The 19,653-nt window shown below is 54.1% G+C and overlaps 2 protein-coding genes across 3 annotated transcripts; both read left to right on the forward strand.

The window, feature by feature from the left end:
* The first annotated feature begins 912 nt into the window (after positions 1–912).
* plppr3b (phospholipid phosphatase related 3b) lies at positions 913–7,298 on the forward strand. The gene is made up of 7 exons (XM_088004822.1): positions 913–2,650; positions 2,980–3,165; positions 3,249–3,375; positions 3,451–3,646; positions 3,716–3,773; positions 3,865–4,038; positions 4,222–7,298. The coding sequence occupies exons 1-7, from the start codon at positions 2,546–2,548 to the stop codon at positions 5,548–5,550; spliced, it is 2,175 nt and encodes a 724-aa protein (XP_087860948.1). The 5' UTR covers positions 913–2,545; the 3' UTR covers positions 5,551–7,298.
* Positions 7,299–8,320: 1,022 nt separating this feature from the next.
* Positions 8,321–19,653, forward strand: tmem259 (transmembrane protein 259). 2 transcript variants are annotated; one of them, XM_088004823.1, is made up of 12 exons: positions 8,321–8,768; positions 9,331–9,664; positions 11,897–12,187; positions 13,734–13,893; positions 14,034–14,144; positions 14,241–14,363; positions 14,454–14,554; positions 16,975–17,032; positions 17,107–17,190; positions 17,280–17,412; positions 18,228–18,327; positions 18,418–19,653. In XM_088004823.1, exons 2-12 carry the CDS (start codon positions 9,455–9,457, stop codon positions 19,012–19,014), a joined length of 1,968 nt encoding a protein of 655 aa, XP_087860949.1. In that variant the 5' UTR covers positions 8,321–8,768; positions 9,331–9,454; the 3' UTR covers positions 19,015–19,653. The 2 variants fall into 2 exon arrangements, with proteins under 2 accessions (XP_087860949.1, XP_087860950.1); XM_088004824.1 differs by having other exon boundaries at positions 8,325–8,768; positions 13,734–13,839.

Below are 19,653 nucleotides of genomic sequence, written 5' to 3' on the forward strand. Positions count from 1 at the left end.
GCTACTAGCAGCAGGCGCCACGCTACTAGCAACAGGCGCCATGCTACTAGCAGCAACAGGCGCCACGCTACTAGCAACAGGCGCCACGCTACTAGCAACAGGCGCCATGCTACTAGCAGCAACAGGCGCCACGCTACTAGCAGCAGGCGCCACGCTACTAGCAGCAGGCGCCACGCTACTAGCAACAGGCGCCACGCTACTAGCAGCAACAGGCGCCACGCTACTAGCAGCAGGCGCCACGCTACTAGCAGCAGGCGCCACGCTACTAGCAGCAACAGGCGCCACGCTACTAGCAGCAGGCGCCACGCTACTAGCAACAGGCGCCACGCTACTAGCAGCAACAGGCGCCACGCTACTAGCAGCAACAGGCGCCACGCTACTAGCAACAGGCGCCACGCTACTAGCAGCAGGCGCCACGCTACTAGCAGCAACAGGCGCCACGCTACTAGCAGCAACAGGCGCCACGCTACTAGCAACAGGCGCCACGCTACTAGCAGCAACAGGCGCCACGCTACTAGCAGCAGGCGCCACGCTACTAGCAGCAGCAGGCGCCACACTACTAGCAGCAACAGGCGCCACGCTACTAGCAACAGGCGCCACGCTACTAGCAACAGCAGGCGTCACGCTACTAGCAACAGCAGGCGTCACGCTACTAGCAGCAGGCGCCACGCTACTAGCAGCAGCAGGCGCCACACTACTAGCAGCAACAGGCGCCACGCTACTAGCAACAGGCGCCACGCTACTAGCAGCAACAGGCGCCACGCTACTAGCAGCAGGCGCCACGCTACTAGCAGCAGCAGGCGCCACACTACTAGCAGCAACAGGCGCCACGCTACTAGCAACAGGCGCCACGCTACTAGCAACAGCAGGCGTCACGCTACTAGCAACAGCAGGCGTCACGCTACTAGCAGCAGGCGCCACGCTACTAGCAGCAGCAGGCGCCACACTACTAGCAGCAACAGGCGCCACGCTACTAGCAACAGGCGCCACGCTACTAGCAACAGCAGGCGCCACGCTACTAGCAACAGCAGGCGTCACGCTACTAGCAACAGGCGCCACGCTACTAGCAACAGGCGCCACGCTACTAGCAACAGGCGCCACGCTACTAGCAGCAACAGGGTCTACTATATCTAGCAATGGGGTTAGGCCACCTAGAAATGTGGTTAGCTGCCTAGCAACATTGTCTATCACCTAGCAACGGGCTTATACACCTAGCAACAGGTCAACCAAACTTATCAATGGGGCTAGCCACCTAGCAAATGAGTTGACCACCTAGCAACGACTTACAACACCTGGCAACGGGGTCAATTACCAGAATCTACTCCTCCCACTCAAGAGTTCTGCTGTAAACAGGTCAGCTGGTTCTGGTCCAGATGAGGCATCAGACTGGTGTTCCATAGACATCCATATAAAGCCCAACCCAGCCAACAGCTGGGGGAACCTGGACCACCATCTTAGAACCACAGACGGAACCAATACAGATCTGTTCAGAGCACCAACAGAACCGGGCCGGTCCACACAGAAAGAACTCAACTGGGGGTTTGGGTCAGAACCGTCATGTTCTGCTGATCAGCTGCAGTGTTTCACGGAACAGACGGGGGGCGCTCTTTCTCCTCTCTCTTTTCTGTCTCTTTTCTCTCCCACCCGCACGCGCAGCTCGCCCCCGCCGCGCCGCCGCATCGCCCGCAGACAGAAAGACGTTCACGGATCTGCGGAAGCTGCAGAGGAACGTTGTCCGAACCAGAGCCGGATGGGTTTGGATCGGAACCAGAGCCAGCAGCAGCCGAACTAACTGGACCGCAGCCAGCAGCTCTGCGGGAACGTACGGTACCGGGAGAGAGACAACCTGAACAGGTCCGGGATCTAAGGTGAGACCGAACCGTTCTGCTGCGTGCACGTGTGTTTATCCGTGCATGTGCACGCGCTGCAAGCAGAACGTTCCTGGTCCAGATGAACCGGTTTGCAGGAACACCTGTCTCACCTGCCCGTCTGCCTGTCCGAACGGGTTCTGGGTTCTGATTGGTCGGAGTGTCGTAGCGCGGGGGAGGATGAGGATGATGAAGCCCCCCGCTCCCTTCGTGTCTAGCTCAGTGATTACTGATTGGATCTGTCCTGCAGAATCTCTGACCCGGTCCACAGCGCCGCTGATCCAGAACCAGCGTGGTTGCGGCCGATCTCACCAGATCAAACAGTTGAAGGTGGGACCGACGCGGTCCAGTTGGGCCCGGTCTAAACACACAAAGAAGCTGTAGCAGTCCGAGAAGAAAAGAACTGGATCCAAACAGCACCGAACCCAGAACCAGAACCCTTCCTGTGTTTGGTGTTGATTTGTCTGGATGCAATCGGGCCCAGCAGGTCCATGTTGGACTGCAGGTGGTGACCCGGTTCTGGAGGGAGTTCTGGTTCTGGACTCCAGGTGTGTGTGACGCACAGCAGGAGAGAGAGCAGCCAGTAGCAGCATGACCACAGAGATCGCTCAGCACGACCCCAAAGAAAGTTTTAGAGCCGAAACATCTCACTGTGTGTGTGTGTGTGTTCCAGGTTCATGAGGATGATGATGATGATGATGAGCTCCTCGTCCACAGAGAAGATGAAGAAGAAGGCTCCCAAGGATAGTCTGACTCTCCTGCCATGTTTCTACTTTGTCGAGGTCAGAGGTCACCCAGGGATAAAGATAGAGCTAAATTATTGAAAACTATGAACATCAGTTAGAGAAACTTAAATATACTAACATGACCTGTGCAGACAGAAACAATCGATCTCAGGATCACAGATCGTCTTTAACCATCAAAGTTTTTAGAGATCTGATGTTCAATAAACATTTCATAATTATCTTCATGAGATTTTCCTGATTTGCTCTTTTTGACCCAGGACTTTGATGAGTTGACGGTCCAGAAGTTGCAGAGAGGTTCCGCTTCCAGAACCTCTCTGCAACTTCTGGACCGGAAGGGAACTTGACTGTGTGTGTTCTGGTGGCAGCTGCCCATCGTGGCTTCTTCTATGGTGTCGCTGTACTTCCTGGAGCTGACGGACGCGGTGCAGCCGGCCCAGGCGGGATTCCGCTGCGGCGACCGGGCCCTCAGCATGCCATACGTAGACGGAGGAGATGAGCTGATCCCGCTGCTGATGCTCCTGAGCCTCGCCTTCGCCGGCCCGGCCGCCTCGGTACGAGGCCACGCCCACCCAGCGACCTCACAGACCAAGAACCTGACCCGGGTCAGCTAAGGTGTGTTTGTTTTGTGTGTCAGATCATGCTGGTGGAGGCGGCGGTTTACTGCCTGCAGCCTCGCCTGAAGATCCACCGATCCGAAGGAAGCATCAACGCCGGCGGCTGCAGCTTCAACTCCTTCCTGAGGAGAACCGTTCGCTTCGTAGGTAGGACCCTCACCTGACTGCCTCACCTCTCTAAATGTCCACCTGTCCACCTGTCTGTCTCTCTACCTGTCTCAGGTGTTCATGTGTTTGGGCTCTGTGCGACGGCACTGCTCACTGACATCATCCAGCTGGCGACGGGTTACCACGCCCCGTTCTTCCTCACCGTCTGTAAGCCCAACTACACACTGGCCGGCGGGTCATGTGATCAAAACGCTTACATCACCAGAGACATCTGCTCCGGTCACGACCAGCATGCCATCATGGCGGCCAGGTGCGGCGTGTCCTCCTGTCCGTGTCGCGTTCTCCAGGTAGAGGCTGATTGTTGATGTCTCTCTGGCAGGAGGACGTTTCCTTCCCAGCATGCAACTCTGTCGGCCTTCGCCGCCGTTTACGTCTCGGTGAGCGACTAACCATCTAAAGCCTGTCCTCCCAGTTCCATCTCCAAAGGTTGACTGGTCCTGTTCATGTGTCTCCCCTTTTACCCCCCAGATGTACTTTAACTCCACCATCTCCGACTCCACCAAGCTGCTGAAGCCGGTCCTGGTCTTTACATTTGCCATGGCGGCGGCGCTGACAGGCCTTACTCAGATCACGCAGCATCGCAGCCATCCCGTCGACGTCTATGTGGGATTCCTGATCGGCGCCTTCATTGCTGCATATCTGGTGAGACCCCACATATGTGAGATCAGCTGCAGTTGCCTTGGCAACTTCACCAGGAGGCTCAGTGCAGCGCTGCGGAGGCGACAGGTCTTCAGGTGTTTTAAAGTTAGACACCTGAAGCGTCTCCACCCGTCTGCCTGGGACTGTTTCCTGTTCTGACGCGCTGCTCCTGTTCCCATTCTCCAGGCGCTTCATGCCGTCGCCAACTTCAGGTCTTCTGATGAGTGCACTCAGGCTCCGTCCCCTCCCCTGCCGGTGGAGGACCCTCTGCGGGCGCTGACGGAGCGCGGACACGATTCGGTGTACAACAAGGGTCCCGCCTCGGCCTCAGAGAGCAACGATGAGATTGCAGCGGCGCCAGCCCCTCTGGAGCGCCTGGAGGGCCTGGGGCCGCTGCAGAGGGAGCAGGGCTCCATGGAGGGCCTGAAGAGGGCCAGCGTAGACGTGGAGCTGCTGGCTCCTCGGAGCCCCATGGGGAAGGAGACCATGCTGACCTTCAGCAACACCCTGCCCAGAACAAGTGTGAACATCAACGGCCCTCTGGGTGCCAGCGAGGCACCAGGGGCCCAGGGAGCGGCGGTGCAGCGGCGGCTGAAGGCGGTGCAGGTCCCGGTGGACCCCATGAGGTCCCAGCAGCTGGTGTCAGAGTGGAAGCAGAAGTCCATGGAGATGCGCGGCTCAGGGCCTTGTGAGGACGGAGACCACGAGCCCAGTGAGGATGGCTCCGAGGTGAGCTCTATGGGGATGGACGATGCCGGTTCTCAGGCACCCATCTGCCAACCTTCGGTGCACTGCATGAGGGTGGGCTCAGGTCGCAACCCCACCCCTCCTCCAGGTGGTGCCAAAGCTGTGGCAACGCCCAGACCGCCTCAGATCCCTGAAGCCGGACCCCCACCAGTGTCTCCAAAGAGCGCCTTGACCAGGGCTAAGTGGCTCGCTATCCGGGAGAAGACCAGTGGGGAGGCCACTGGCCGTGGCAGTGTCAGCCAGCCACGCCTCATGCAGGTCATTGCCTTGTCCAAGCAGCAGGGTCTGCTTCCCTCCTCCTCCTCCGAGAGCGCCTCCACTGGCTCCGCTGCCTCCTCCAACACGGACTCCCCCCTCTGTCGCCAGCGAGACGGGCCGGGCATCGTCACCGTGGACGCCCACGCCCCCTATCATCCTGTTGTGCAAACTCCACCCCCTCCACAAGCCCCGCCCCTAGCTGGGAACGGAAGCCCTTGGGAGTGGGCCACGGTATCCAATGGAGATGACCCACAAGAATCCTACGGCCTCAACAAGCTGACCAGGTCGGACCCGACGGCCCGTGCGAGCAGCTTCCGCCCGCGCCGCTCCGCATCACCTGCCGTTGACCCCGCCCAGCAGGCGGAGATGGCGGCGGATGCTCAGCGTAGGGAAATGGCCATGAGACGCAAAACGGCGTTAGTTCTACTGGATCGAGAAATCCGCAACCAGACTGAACAAGAAAACTACTACAAGAGTTTACAGGGACGGAGGTTCAAGGACCAACCGTAACCCCGAGACACCTGGACCAGACCTGGACGGGACAGAGACACCTGGACTAGACCTGGAGGGGACAGAGACACCTAAGAGGGACAGAGACACCTAAGAGGGACAGAGACACCTAAGGGGAACAGAGACACCTAAGAGGGACAGAGACACCTAAGAGGGACAGAGACACCTAAGAGGGACAGAGATACCTGGAGGGCACAGAGACACCTAAGAGGGACAGAGACACCTAAGAGGGACAGAGACACCTAAGAGGGACAGAGACACCTAAGAGGGACAGAGATACCTGGAGGGCACAGAGACACCTAAGAGGGACAGAGACACCTAAGAGGGACAGAGACACCTAAGAGGGACAGAGACACCTGGAGGGCACAGAGACACCTAAGAGGGACAGAGACACCTAGAGGGGACAGAGACACCTGGAGGGGACAGAGACACCTAAGGGGGACAGAGACACCTAGAGGGGACAGAGACACCTAGAGGGGACAGAGACACCTGGAGGGGACAGAGACACCTGGAGGGGACAGAGACACCTAAGGGGGACAGAGACACCTAGAGGGGACAGAGACACCTAGACGGGACAGAGACACCTAGAGGGGACAAAGACACCTGGAGGGGACAGAGACACCTGGAGGGGACAGAGACACCTAGAGGGGACAGAGACACCTAGAGGGGACAGAGACACCTGGAGGGGACAGAGACACCTAGAGGGGACAGAGACACCTGGAGGGGACAGAGACACCTAGAGGGGACAGAGACACCTAGAGGGGACAGAGACACCTGGACAGAACAGAGACACCTTGGTTTTGGGCCATTTTAGCAGCAATAAAGCTAACGGAGCCCCTGAGCTAATAACCTGACAGAATTGCAGCAAAGTTTTTAGTTAATAAAATCATATTTGTCCAATAATGAGATTATAAAGGAATCATGAAGACATGAGCTGCCAGCTGCTCTTGGTTGGCTGTTTGGTTCTGAGTGAAACGTTTCCTCCTCGCATGAAACTGACAACCTGTTTGAACGTTAGCATGGGTTGCTAAGCTGCTGTACTGAGGAACGTTTTTTTTGCCAGCAGGGAATAAATTATTAATGTTGGCAGCAAAATGTTTCAATGTTATGGACTCGACACAGAAACGTCTTTGCGATATTGGAAAGGGATTTTGGGTTACTGCAGTGTTTCTCTATTCCGGTCCTCACGCCCCTGCTCTCCATGTTTTAGGCATTTCCCTTTTGCCACACCTGGATTGTATCTCTGGGTGATTAACAGGCTTCTGCAGTACTTGATGTTCATGCAATCATTTGAATCAGCTGTTCTGGAATAGAGGGACATCTAAAACATGCAGAGCAGGGGGGCTGAGGACTGGAATTGAGAAGCACTGGGTTACTGGAACCAGACGCAGCTGACCTTCAGGGTCAGTGGGGTCGTGTTAGCCTCCCTGCTACAGCAACAGCTTTGTTTCTCTCAGTGTGCCAACAGGAAATGATGTCAGCAAGGTTGGATCTGTTAGCTTTACTGCAGTTAAAGTGGCAAATTGCTGGCTTTATTGCCCTGGTCGCCTTGGTGACGGTATAACATCTGGACATGATATTGGACTTTTCACCCACAGAAATGCCCATCAACAGTGTCTGAGGTCAAAGGTCACATCCAGAAATTTAAACGATTTCCTCTGGAAGCGCAGTAAACCAGAACTCTGGATCCAAATGATGAGTAGCTTAAAGCTGCAGTTTGTAACTTTAATAAAATGTTGTTTTTTTCAGTTTTTGTTCAAAGTGTCATCAGATAATCTCTGCCTGCTCCCAGTGCTAACTACAGAATACACAACTCATTTAGAAACTACTAATTAGAGCCAGGAGGTGGGTGTTAGTGCTGTCAATCACACTTGTGTATGAACTGCAACAGAGCTGGCCATCAATGCAAGCTAGCAGCTAGCATAGCCACCATGATACTATTAATTTAGGTTAAGTTTATTTGACATTAGGCTGTTTGGCACAAGAGAGGTTGTGACCAGTGTGTTCATGGGCTTGATTGGCAGCGCTAAGACCCTCCCTCTGGCTCTCATTGGTTGTTTGAGCAGTAGCGGTGCATTTCTGCAGATGGCAGTGGGACCACAGGGAGAAGCTCATCGGTGTTACTGTGTGGAAAAGTTTTGCTGCATCTTTAAAGCTCCTGCTGTGATCCCTCACCTGCCTGGATGTGTCTGTTGCCATGGCGACAGACACCAGGGAGAAATTTTCCTTCAACTCCACACATAAATTCAAACACATTCATAAAAAATCATGATGTCACCATGGTAACAACTTTGTTGCCAGGGCGACGGCTCGGTCGCTACAGTAACGTCTGGTTGTCGTAATGCGCTCGGTGCCGGATGTCGATTGGCTGCCGGCCTGAGTCACGTGACTGTCGTTCTCTAGTGATTTATTGTGAAGCTGCTTTTGTCAGCGGGGCTCCGATTGTCCACCTGTTCGTCTGCACCTTCCTGAGGACAGGTGGACAGGCTGTCCCTGCTGCTGCATGTGATCTCATCCTGTTGCCATCTGTAAAGCCATGTGTGAGGATGATGATGCTGCATGCTTTGTTCTCTCCATGATGAAGAGTCACAATAAAAACGTTCTTCCAGCCTGAAGGCGCCTCATTCCCCGCAACACGCAACGTTACTGCAGCTGGTCTAGATCAGAAGATATAGAGCAGCAGATCTAGAGCAGGTTTATCTAGAACAGCTGATCTACAGCAGCAGACTTCCAGCGAGCAGTAACCCATGGTAACCTGCTCAGAGCTCATTCTGTAAGCCGCCTGTCAGACAGTGCTCAGGGTTAATCAAGCCGCTCTGTCATTTAAAGGTCACTACTCCCAATAACTGCGTTAAAAACTTCCGATCAGTCCGAATTCAGGAATAACGATCCCCGCCGCCTGTCAGGCAGCGCTCAGGGCACACGACGCACTTTCCGCAGCTAGGACCCGTACTTCCGGCTGTGGTTCGGCAATAGCAGCGGCCGTTAGCTGTAGCTGCTGCTCGGAGCGGATCACATCTCCCGGATTCTCTGAGCGGCTCCCCGGCCGACCCTGCCCTTTGAATCCACCTGAAGCCGCTCCTCTGTCGGTTCCGAGCCGCCAGCCGAACGCTAACTTGGGGCTTTGTCGAGCTTCAGGTCCGGTCCTTCCAGTTAGCATCAAGCTAACAGCTAGCTTCCTGCCGATGAAAACATCCCGAGGAAAACTTCGCTGACAGGTGAGTCTGACGCACCTACAGGTCCCCTTTCTGACCTGGCAGAGGGCTTACAACCCCTAACAGCCAGCAGTGACGCCTGACGTTGTTCCTCAGCATTTACTGCTCCTCGCACACCTGAACAGAAGATGCTGAGGAACACCTGAATTCCTCACCTGATGGAACAACGTCCCGATTCTAAACATGGGTAGCTTCTAAAGATCTAAAATCAGCTTCCAGGCCACGCCCACATTCTGCCCCTCACCAGCGCAATCAGCCAGCCCATCACTTGTTTCATGGTCACCATAGCAACCAGAAAATTACATCAAGGCACACATTAAGGTGAGGTGGAGAGTCGCCACGGTAACGGCGAGATGAACCAGTCTGGGTCAGAGGTCATTCATCCAGAAGCAGTCTGGGTCAGTCTGTTCAGGATTTGGATTTCCGGTTCAGGTTTATTTTTTTGCACCAGCTGAAAATATAAAATGTGATAAAAGCATCAAAGTTAACCAGAACCGGAATCCTGACCAGGTTCTGGCACTGAGGGCCAGTCTGTAAATAACTGCGCTGTGTTTGAACCTTCCAGGTGGATCCGGCTTCCGGGTTGGTCTTGCTGGAACTGGATCTGAGTCACCTTCATGAAGCGGACCAGAACCATGCTGACATAGGAACGGGTTTGGGAGCACCAGAGTCCTGCAGCGGCCGCCGCCATGTCGGAGAACCAGGCCAACAACAACAACGTTCCTCTGAACAACAACATGGGGCCCAACCGGATCCGGAACCCCAACATCAACCAGAACCCGCTCATCAATGTGCGCGACCGCCTCTTCCACGCCCTCTTCTTCAAGATGGCCGTCACCTACGCCCGGCTCTTCCCGCCGTCCTTCAGAAGAGTCTTTGAGTTCTTCATCCTGCTAAAGGTGAGACATCCCACCTGGCCTGGACTGGGTTGGGAGGTTCCCGCTGGCTGCAGCAGCTCACCTGGTTCTGATCTGGTTCTGGAACGACAGCTTTCTAAAGCTACATCCTGCAGTTACACAGTTTGACCTGTAGGTATCAGACAAGAGCTGGCCTGAGCTGAAACTGTCCGTTTGTCCCTGTAGCTGTTATGAGCTTCGGACACATTCTAATTATTTTTGCTTATTTTTTGTTGTTTTCTTTAAAGAGTTTAGTAAAATGATTTCCTCTGTTCCTTCTGGAGTTTAGATAATCTCCTGTTTTCTGATTAACATCTGATGGCTTTGAGGCTGGCGCTATTCTTCGCCCACCTGTAAAGAGGCTGGCCTTCGGGAGTGTGCGGATCCACCTCTCACTTTTCCGCTCTCCCACCACTGGGGGCGTCCCGCCGATAGGCACACAGCCAGCGGGTGCAGGCCAAGCAGTAACTTTTGTTGGCCTTTGGTTTTTTGTTGTGATTTTGGTCTGGTAAGACCGGTTGTCCTGTTCTCGCTTCTTTCTATTGCAGTAGGTTCTTTTTTTACTTTTTGCTTTGGTCCGGTATTAGCAGGGGCTTTGTGGGTCAGGTAACCTAAATTTTTTTTTTCTTCCGCAAAAGTTAAAAGCAGCTGAACAAAATAAAGATTCAAGAAAAAGGGTTAAAAAAAAAGAATCTTTGAATCCTAACTCTTGAATCCCAGCCATCTCCCAGACTTCTCCCAGCCGTCTCCTGGACGTCTCCCAGAGATCTCCCAGACGTCTCCCAGACGTCTCCCGGAGGTCTCCCAGCCGTCTCCCGGACGTCTCCCAGCCGTCTCCCGGACGTCTCCCAGCCGTCTCCCGGACATCTCCCTGCCATGTCCCAGCCATCTCCCGGACGTCTCCCAGCCGTCTCCCGGACGTCTCCCAGCCGTCTCCCGGACGTCTCCCAGCCGTCTCCCGGATGTCTCCCAGCCGTCTCCCGGACGTCTCCCAGCCGTCTCCCGGACATCTCTCTGCCATGTCCCAGCCATCTCCCGGACATCTTCCAGCCGTGTCCCGGACGTCTCCCGGAGGTCTCCCAGCCATCTCTCAGACGTCTCCCGGACATCACAGCAGTCTCCCAGAGGTCTCCCAGCCGTCTCCCGGACGTCTCCTAGCCGTCTCCTGGACGTCTCCCAACCATCTCCCAGTCGTCTCCCGGACATCCCAGCCATCTCCCAGACGTCTCCTAGACATCCCAGCCATCTCCCAGACGTCTCCCGGACATCCCAGCCGTCTCCCGGACGTCTCCTAGACATCCCAGCCGTCTCCCGGACGTCTTCCGGACATCCCAGCCATCTCCCAGACGTCTCCCGGACATCCCAGCCGTCTCCCGGACGTCTTCCGGACATCCCAGCCATCTCCCAGCTGTCTCCCGGACATCTCCCTGCCATGTCCCAGCCATCTCCCGGACGTCTCCCAGCCGTCTCCCGGACGTCTCCCAGCCGTCTCCCGGACGTCTCCCAGCCGTCTCCCGGACATCTCTCTGCCATGTCCCAGCCATCTCCCGGACATCATCCAGCCGTGTCCCGGACGTCTCCCGGAGGTCTCCCAGCCATCTCTCAGACGTCTCCCGGACATCCCAGCAGTCTCCCAGAGGTCTCCCAGCCGTCTCCCGGACGTCTCCTAGCCGTCTCCTGGACGTCTCCCAACCATCTCCCAGTCGTCTCCCGGACATCCCAGCCATCTCCCAGTCGTCTCCCGGACATCCCAGCCATCTCCCAGACGTCTCCTAGACATCCCAGCCATCTCCCAGACGTCTCCCGGACATCCCAGCCGTCTCCCGGACGTCTTCCGGACATCCCAGCCATCTCCCAGACGTCTCCCGGACATCCCAGCCGTCTCCCGGACGTCTCCCGGACATCCCAGCCGTCTCCCGGACGTCTCCTAGACATCCCAGCCATCTCCCAGACGTCTCCCGGACATCTCCGACATCCTGACACGGCTGGAGGAATGGTGAACTGTGTGGGTTTGGGTCCAGAGCGCCATCCTGCCACAGCTCAGTTTCATCACCAGATCCTGGACTTCCTCCCCCTCTTCCTGTTGAAGCTGAAAGTTGGTCTGCAGTGCATTGTGGGCGGAAGAGTTCCTACAGCCCTTTAACAATGACAAGGATCTGTTTGTTAGAACAGATGGAGGTTTACCCGGAGGCAGCTCCTGATTGGCTAACCTCTTGTCCCTTCCCTCTGCATCAGGCGCTCTTCGTCCTCTTCATCCTTGCCTACATCCACATCGCTTTCTCCCGCTCCCCCATCAACTGCCTGGAGGCGGTGCGGGATCGCTGGCCGCGCGATGGCATCCTGAGGGTGGAAATCCAGAGGAACTCCAGTCGTGCCGCCGTCTTCCTGCAGCACTACGACTCCGCCGGCCTCCAGGGGGAGCTGCAGGCCGAACCAGGAGGAGGAGCAGCAGTGGCCGGGATCAGCCTGGGAGAGGAGGAGGAAGAGGATGACGAGATGACGGTTTTTGAAAACAGCTCAGTGCAGGTAAGTTACTGTCTGTCTCCTCACCTGTCTGTGTCCTCACCTGTCTGTCCTCACCTGCCTGTGTCCTCACCTGTCTCTCCTCACCTGCCTGTCTCCTCACCTGTCTGTCTCCTCACTTGTCTGTCTCCTCACCTGTCTGTCCTCACCTGCCTGTGTCCTCACCTGTCTGTCTCCTCACCTGTCTGTATCCTCACCTGTCTGTGTCCTCACCTGTCTGTCTCCTCACCTGCCTGTATCCTCACCTGTCTGTCTCCTCACCTGTCTGTCTCCTCACCTGTCTGTCTCCTCACCTGTCTGTCTCCTCACTTGTCTGTCTCCTCACCTGTCTGTCTCCTCACTTGTCTGTCTCCTCACCTGTCTGTCTCCTCACTTGTCTGTATCCTCACCTGTCTGTCTCCTCACCTGTCTGTCTCCTCACCTGTCTGTCTCCTCACCTGTCTGTCTCCTCACTTGTCTGTCTCCTCACCTGTCTGTCTCCTCACTTGTCTGTCTCCTCACCTGTCTGTCTCCTCACCTGTCTGTCTCCTCACCTGCCTGTATCCTCACCTGTCTGTCTCCTCACCTGCCTGTATCCTCACCTGTCTGTCTCCTCACCTGTCTGTCTCCTCACTTGTCTGTCTCCTCACTTGTCTGTCTCCTCACCTGTCTGTCTCCTCACTTGTCTGTCTCCTCACCTGTATCCTCACCTGTCTGTCTCCTCACCTGCCTGTATCCTCACCTGCCTGTCTCCTCACCTGCCTGTCTCCTCACCTGTCTGTCTCCTCACCTGTCTGTCTCCTCACCTGCCTGTATCCTCACCTGTATCCTCACCTGTCTGTGTCCTCACCTGCCTGTCTCCTCACCTGTCTGTCTCCTCACCTGCCTGTCTCCTCACCTGCCTGTCTCCTCACTTGTCTGTCTCCTCACCTGTCTGTCCTCACCTGCCTGTGTCCTCACCTGTCTGTCCTCACCTGTCTGTCTCCTCACCTGTCTGTCTCCTCACCTGTCTGTCTCCTCACCTGTCTGTCCTCACCTGCCGGTGTCCTCACCTGTCTGTGTCCTCACCTGTCTGTCTCCTCACCTGCATGTCCTCACCTGTCTGCCTCCTCTCCTGTCTGTCTCCTCACCTGTCTGTGTCCTCACCTGCCTGTCTCCTCACCTGTCTGACTCCTCACCTGTCTGTCTCCTCACCTGTCTGTCTCCTCACCTGCCTGTCTCCTCACCTGCCTGTCTCCTCACCTGTCTGACTCCTCACCTGTCTGTGTCCTCACCTGCCTGTGTCCTCACCTACCTGTCTCCTCACCTACCTGTCTCCTCACCTGTCTGTCCTCACCTGTCTGTGTCCTCACCTGCCTGTGTCCTCACCTACCTGTCTTCTCACCTGTCTGTCTCCTCACCTGTCTGTCCTCGCCTGTGTCCTCACCTGCATGTCCTCACCTGTCTCCTGACCTGTGTCCTCACTTGTGTGTCCTCACCTGCATGTCCTCACCTGTCTGTCTCCTCACCTGTCTCCTCACCTGTCTCCTCACCTGTGTCCTCACCTGTCTGTGTCCTCACCTGTCTGCAGTTTGAACTGGACATTGAGCCCCATCTACAACCGTCTGTGATTGGGGGAGGCTCTGGAGGAGGAGCCAATGACAGCCAGGACGTGTCGTTTAGCCCCGCCTCTAAAGGTATGCAGCCGCTGCAGGACTCAGTGTCTGAGCTGGAGATGATGACCAGAGCAGGTAAACCCACCTTCACCTTCTGTGAGTCCTTCCCCTAACTTAGACCCCTTTCTCTCAGTTGGTGGAGAGATCTTCTTTCTATGGCTGACTGTTTACTTCGGGTTGTTGTTGTTTACACCCTGCTGCTCTCGTTGTCACAGTGTGGCCGCAGGACGAGTACATCGTGGAGTATTCCCTGGAGTATGGCTTCCTGCGGCTGTCGCAGAGCACCAGGCAGAGGCTCAACATCCCCGTCATGGTCGTCACTCTGGGTCAGCTGCCACATCCCGCTGACCCTGCTGTCCCCGCTGTCCCCGCTGACCCTGCTGACCCTGCTGACCCTGCTGACCTCTCTGCGTTCTGTGCAGATCCCACCAAGGACGAGTGCTTTGGAGACGGCTTCAGTCGCTTCCTGCTGGACGAGTTCCTGGGCTACGACGACATCCTGATGTCGAGTGTGAAGGCGCTCGCTGAGAACGAGGAGAACAAAGGTACCCAGGCTCCGCCCACTCTGACCACCTGTGCGTAATCTACCTGCAGCAGGTAGAGGCGGCTGTCGGTAGCTCTGCTGTTCTCCGCAGGCTTCCTGAGGAACGTGGTGTCTGGAGAACATTACCGCTTTGTCAGCATGTGGATGGCCAGAACGTCGTATCTGGCTGCCTTCGTCATCATGGTCATATTTGTAAGTTTACTCTCATTTCTTTCACTAAAATGCTGCTGGAAATATTTTGTCTGAGTTTTTTACCAATAAGAACCTGGAAGAGGAGAAAACAAACACTGCCATAAAAAGTAATGCTGAATTAAAACTGCAACTGAATAAAAATTAAATAAAAGACTAAAATTAAAATGACTAGAAACATGGATAAAATGTTGGTCATTTTGGCCAGTGAATCAAATAGAAATCAAATTATTTGTCCATTCCTACAGAGCCGATCCAAAGTATTCGGCCTCCTTGAACTTTTCAACCCTTTGCTGCTTTCCAGGCTTCAAACATAAAGATCTAAAACTTTTATTATTTTGTGAAGAATAAACAACAAGTGGGACACAGTCGTTTGGTGGAACAAAATTTATTGTATATTTTCAACTTTTTTAACAAATAAAAACCTGCAAAGTGTGGCGTGTAATATGATTGGGCTCCTTCACTGTCAGTGCAGCAAACTCAGCCCAGACGTTCAGTTTGGGTCTCTGAATGATCCAACGTTGTCCTAACGATGATGAACAGAACCCACCTGTGTGTAATCAGGGCCCGTATAAATGCACCTGCTCTGTGATCGTCTCTGGTTGTGTTTAAAGCGCAGAGAGAATCATGGAGGCCAAGGAACGCAGCAGGCAGGGCCCAGAAGTTTAAAGCCGGTTTTGGATGCAAAAGGAGCTTTAAACACCTGAAGGAGCTCTGAGCAGCGATCATGTTGAAATGGAAGGAGCATCAGACCGAATCTACCCAGACCCGGCCGTCCCTTAACTGTCATCTGGAACAAGGAGAAGACTGATCAGAGATGCAGCCAAGAGGCCCAGGATCACTCTGGATGAACTGCAGAGATCTACAGCTCAGGTGGGAGAGTCTGTCCATAGGACAACAGTCAGTGGGACACTGGATAAATCTGGCCTTTATGGAAGAGTGGCCAGAAGAAAGCCATAAAAAGGCATCCATAAAAATCAGGTTTAAAGTTTCCCACAAGCACCTGGGAGACACAAACATGTGGAAGAAGGAGCTCTGGTCAGATATGTTTGGCATAAAAGCAACACAGCTCATCACCCTGAACACACCATCCCCACTGCCAGACATGGTGGTGGCAGCATCATGGTTTGGGCTGCTTTTCTTCAGCAGGGACAGAGAAGATGGAAAACATTGATGGAAGACGGATGGAGCTGAAAACGGAACCATTCTGGAAGAAAACCTGCAAAGACCTGAGACTGGGACGGAGATTCACCTTCAACAAGACAAAGATCCCAAACATGATGGAACGGTTCACAAATAAACGTATCCAGGTGTTAGAATGGCCTAGTCAAAGTCCAGACCTAAATCCAATGGAGAATCTGTGGGAAGAGCTGAAAGCTGCTGTTCACAAGCATCTCCATCCAGCCTCACTGAGCTGCAGCTGTTTTAAGACAGAATGGGCAGGAATTTCAGTCCATGTGCAAAACTGAGAAGCAACTTGCAGCTGTAATCGCAGCACAAGGTGGCGCTACAGAGTATTAACACAAGGGGGCAATAATATTGACGCCCCACTTTGCAGGTTTTTGTTTGTTAAAAACGTTTTAAAATGTCCAATAAATTTCACTCCACCTCACGATGTATGCGAGTCCGGCGGAGGCCGGTTCTGTCGGGTCAAACGCCTCTGACCCGACAGGAGGCCACAGGTTGCCAGGTCAACTCTTGAGCAGTTGTTGGGCTACGATGCATCCAGGTCGTGGTGGGGGTTAACCCTAACCCTACCCACGGTAGTAGATATCTGCTGCTGGGGCTCCACCCTGTCAGGCCGACGTACCGGAGACACAGCAGGAAGTAGGCCGGACCGGGAGCCTCTTCGTAGCAGCTGGGTTGTGATAGTTCAGCTGGGATCCTTCAGCCGCATGTGAAACTTAATGTGAGACTGCAGTACATGAACCCAGATCATCCTGGACCACAGAATGCACAGGAAGTCGGGCATGTTTCCACTTCCTGTTCCTGACAGGAAGAGATAAATATTTCTACTTCCTGTTTCTGATGGGAAGTGATAAATGTTCAGATTAAGTCTATAGCTTGAAGGAGAACCTTTATAGTTCAGGCAGGACTTAATGATTTTAACTGATTTTATTTAAAATCTAATTTAGAAAAATATATTAAAAAAAGTTTCAAAAACAAAAGCTAATTTATTTATCGTCTGGTCAGACGTTTACCATCCCAGATTTCAGTAAATAAATATTCTGAGAAGAAGGAAAAGTTTTCTGTTTAAGATTAAAAAACTTTGGACTAAATTCACTGCCACTTTAAATCAGCTAAAACTAGAACTGGACCGGCTGCAGGCGGGTTAAAAAGTTCTTTTAGAACCCAGACCAGAAGAACTAGTTGGATTCAGAACCGTTCACAAAATCAAGCCGGGTCTTGGTTCTGCCTTTCAGACGCTGTCGGTGTCGATGCTGCTCAGATACTCCCACCACCAGATCTTCGTCTTCATCGGTTTGTTTCTGCTGCTCGGTCCATTCAGACCCGGTACGGCCCGGTCCGGTTCTAACCTGCTCTGTGTGTTTCAGTGGATCTGCTGCAGATGCTTGAGATGAACATGACCATCGCTTTCCCAGCAGCCCCTCTGCTCACCGTCATCCTGGCCCTGGTTGGTGAGTTCTGCATTGGTTCTCCTGATCCGGTCTGGATTTACAAACCGTTCTGGTTGTTTTGTATCTGTGATGTCACTTCTTGTTCACAGGCATGGAGGCCATAATGTCTGAGTTTTTCAACGACACGACCACGGCTTTCTACATCATCCTGATCGTCTGGCTGGCCGACCAATACGATGCCATCTGCTGCCACACCAACACCAGCAAACGCCACTGGCTGCGGTGAGTCCCAAGCAGGAAGCAGGAAACGGCAGGAACCAAGAGAAACAGGAAGCAGCAGGAAACGGATAGAAGCAGGAAATAGGAGAAAACGGGAAACAGCATGACAGCAGGGAAACAGGAGTAACAGGATCAGCAGGAAGCAACAGGAAACAGCATGAGAAAACAGGAAGTAGTAAGAAACAAGGGGAGGCAGCAGGAAACGAGAAAATTAGGAAGCAGCAGAAAACAAGAAACAGCAGGAGAAAACGGGAAGCAACAGGAAAATGGCATGAGAAAACAGGAAGTGGCAGGAAACAGAAGAAACAGGAAACGACAGGAAGCAGCGGGAAACAGGAACAGCCTGCTCTGATTGGTCAGCTCCCACTCAAGACACATCCCTATCATACCTGTGCTAAAACACCTGCGTGTCCTGATCCACAGTTCTGATTGGTCAGGTAAGCCTCCAGGTGTGGCTGCTGTAGCTCACCTGGTAACCATAGAAACAAGTTTTTGATCCAGCCCAGGTAAATGAGAAAGTTCTGATGGTTCCTATTGATTCCGTTGGTTCTCTTGGCTCGGCTTCACTCTGATGGTGCTGATGGAGTTGATGGTTCTGTTGGTTTGTTTGGTTCTGATGGTTCTGTTTGATTTTGATTGGTTCAGTTTGGTTCTTATTGTTCGTTTGGTTCTGATTGTTTGGTTCTGATGGTTCCGATGGTTCTCTTGGCTCTGGTTGGTTCTGTTTGGTTCTAAAGGTTGTGGTTGGCTCAATTTGGTTCCTATGGTCCTGATGGTTTTGTTGGTTCTGATGGTTCTGTTGATTCTGTTGGGTCTAGGTTCTTCTACCTGTACCACTTCGCCTTCTACGCCTACCACTACCGCTTCAACGGTCAGTACAGCAGCCTGGCTCTGGTCACTTCCTGGCTCTTCATCCAGGTGAGGTCCCTCCTCTTCCTCTCAGCCATGAGGCTCCGCCCCATCCTGCCCAGGTTGCCTCTGATTGGCCGGTTCTCTGTCTTCCTGCAGCACTCGATGATCTACTTCTTCCACCACTACGAGCTTCCTGCCATCCTGCAGCAGATCCGGATCCAGGAGATGCTTCTGCAGAACCAGCAGGCGGGTCAGAACCAGACGGCTCTCCAGGACAACCTCAACAACAACAACGCCACCGCTGCCGGGACTGCCGCTGGGCCGGAACCCACTGGGACTGGACAGTCAGCAGACAGTACCATTGAGCCGCCGCTGGCCGGGCCGCTCCCTTCATCCTCTGTGGCGGTGGGCGGAGCCGGCGAGGTCAGAGCGGAGCTTAACTGGGTCGCTCAGACCGCCGCTGTCATCACAGAGGCGCTCGGCTCTTCCGTTGACTCGGCAGGAAATCAGGGGTCGGCGGAGATCAGTGTGGAGTTCTGGATGGGTGGGGCAGCAGGTGGAGCTCCTGAAGGCTCATCGGAGGATAAAGCTTCAGGGGGCGGAGCTGAAGCCTCACCTGGTGATAGCAGGTGCCAGGGGGCGGAGCCTTCAGAAAGCCCCGCCCTTCATACAAACTGCCCCGCCCCTCAGAGCTCAGGTACAGACAGCGAGTCACCTGGGCAACAGACCTCCACCCCCCTCGGCATGTCGTGAGCGTCCAGGTGAGCTGATGACATCATGGCGCCACCTGGAGGCTATGGACCGTCAGCTGATCACTGAGCTGCACTTTACTCCAATTAATCAATTAATTAACTGATCCATCAATTAACCAATGAATGAGCTGATCTGAGGGTAGCCCCGCCCCCACCTGACACTCAGCAGGGTGACCTGGCTCCAGGTGTGACCAGTAGGTGAACTGAGATTCTGACCCGTCTGGACACCCACAGCTCTGACCCGGTTCTGCTGAGGGATGATTGACCCGTCAGGTTCTGGTTCTGACCCATTCTGTTGGACTGAAACTCAGATGGAACTCTAATTCTGCTTTTATTTTGTAGAACAGGAAGCTGCTGATTGGCTGTTGCTGATTAAGCTCCGCCTCTTTGAGTGCTTGTCCTGTGTTTACGTGTTCAGGCTGCATGAGTTCACCTGTTCAGAACCAGAACCTCATCACCTCCATGTTCTGATTGTGACATTGGAGGCGGGGCCTGGGTGGGCGGGGCCTGGGTTAGAGTGGTCTTTTTTCTTGATACCCCTGCTGGTCGACTGGACTGTTAGGAACCAGTGGAACATGTGAGGCCTCCTGCAGGTGGATCAGACTCAGCTGAAGGTCAAAAATAAAGAGTTGTGGAACCA

Source organism: Poecilia mexicana, unplaced genomic scaffold (genome assembly GCF_051168715.1).
Source record: "Poecilia mexicana isolate PSO_F unplaced genomic scaffold, ASM5116871v1 scaffold_4, whole genome shotgun sequence".
Taxonomy (NCBI): Eukaryota; Metazoa; Chordata; class Actinopteri; order Cyprinodontiformes; family Poeciliidae; genus Poecilia; species Poecilia mexicana.

Excerpts from the sequence above, each read along its gene's own strand:
- tmem259 (XM_088004823.1), top strand. The coding sequence starts at position 9,455 with ATGTCGGAGAACCAGGCCAACAACAACAACGTTCCTCTGAACAACAAC. Across the intron at positions 14,364-14,453 it reads TGAGAACGAGGAGAACAAAG|GCTTCCTGAGGAACGTGGTG; the intron begins GTACCCAGGCTC and ends TGTTCTCCGCAG. Across the intron at positions 18,328-18,417 it reads CTTCCTGGCTCTTCATCCAG|CACTCGATGATCTACTTCTT; the intron begins GTGAGGTCCCTC and ends GTCTTCCTGCAG.
- plppr3b (XM_088004822.1), top strand. The coding sequence starts at position 2,546 with ATGAGGATGATGATGATGATGATGAGCTCCTCGTCCACAGAGAAGATG. Across the intron at positions 3,647-3,715 it reads CATGCCATCATGGCGGCCAG|GAGGACGTTTCCTTCCCAGC; the intron begins GTGCGGCGTGTC and ends TCTCTCTGGCAG. Across the intron at positions 4,039-4,221 it reads CCTTCATTGCTGCATATCTG|GCGCTTCATGCCGTCGCCAA; the intron begins GTGAGACCCCAC and ends CCCATTCTCCAG.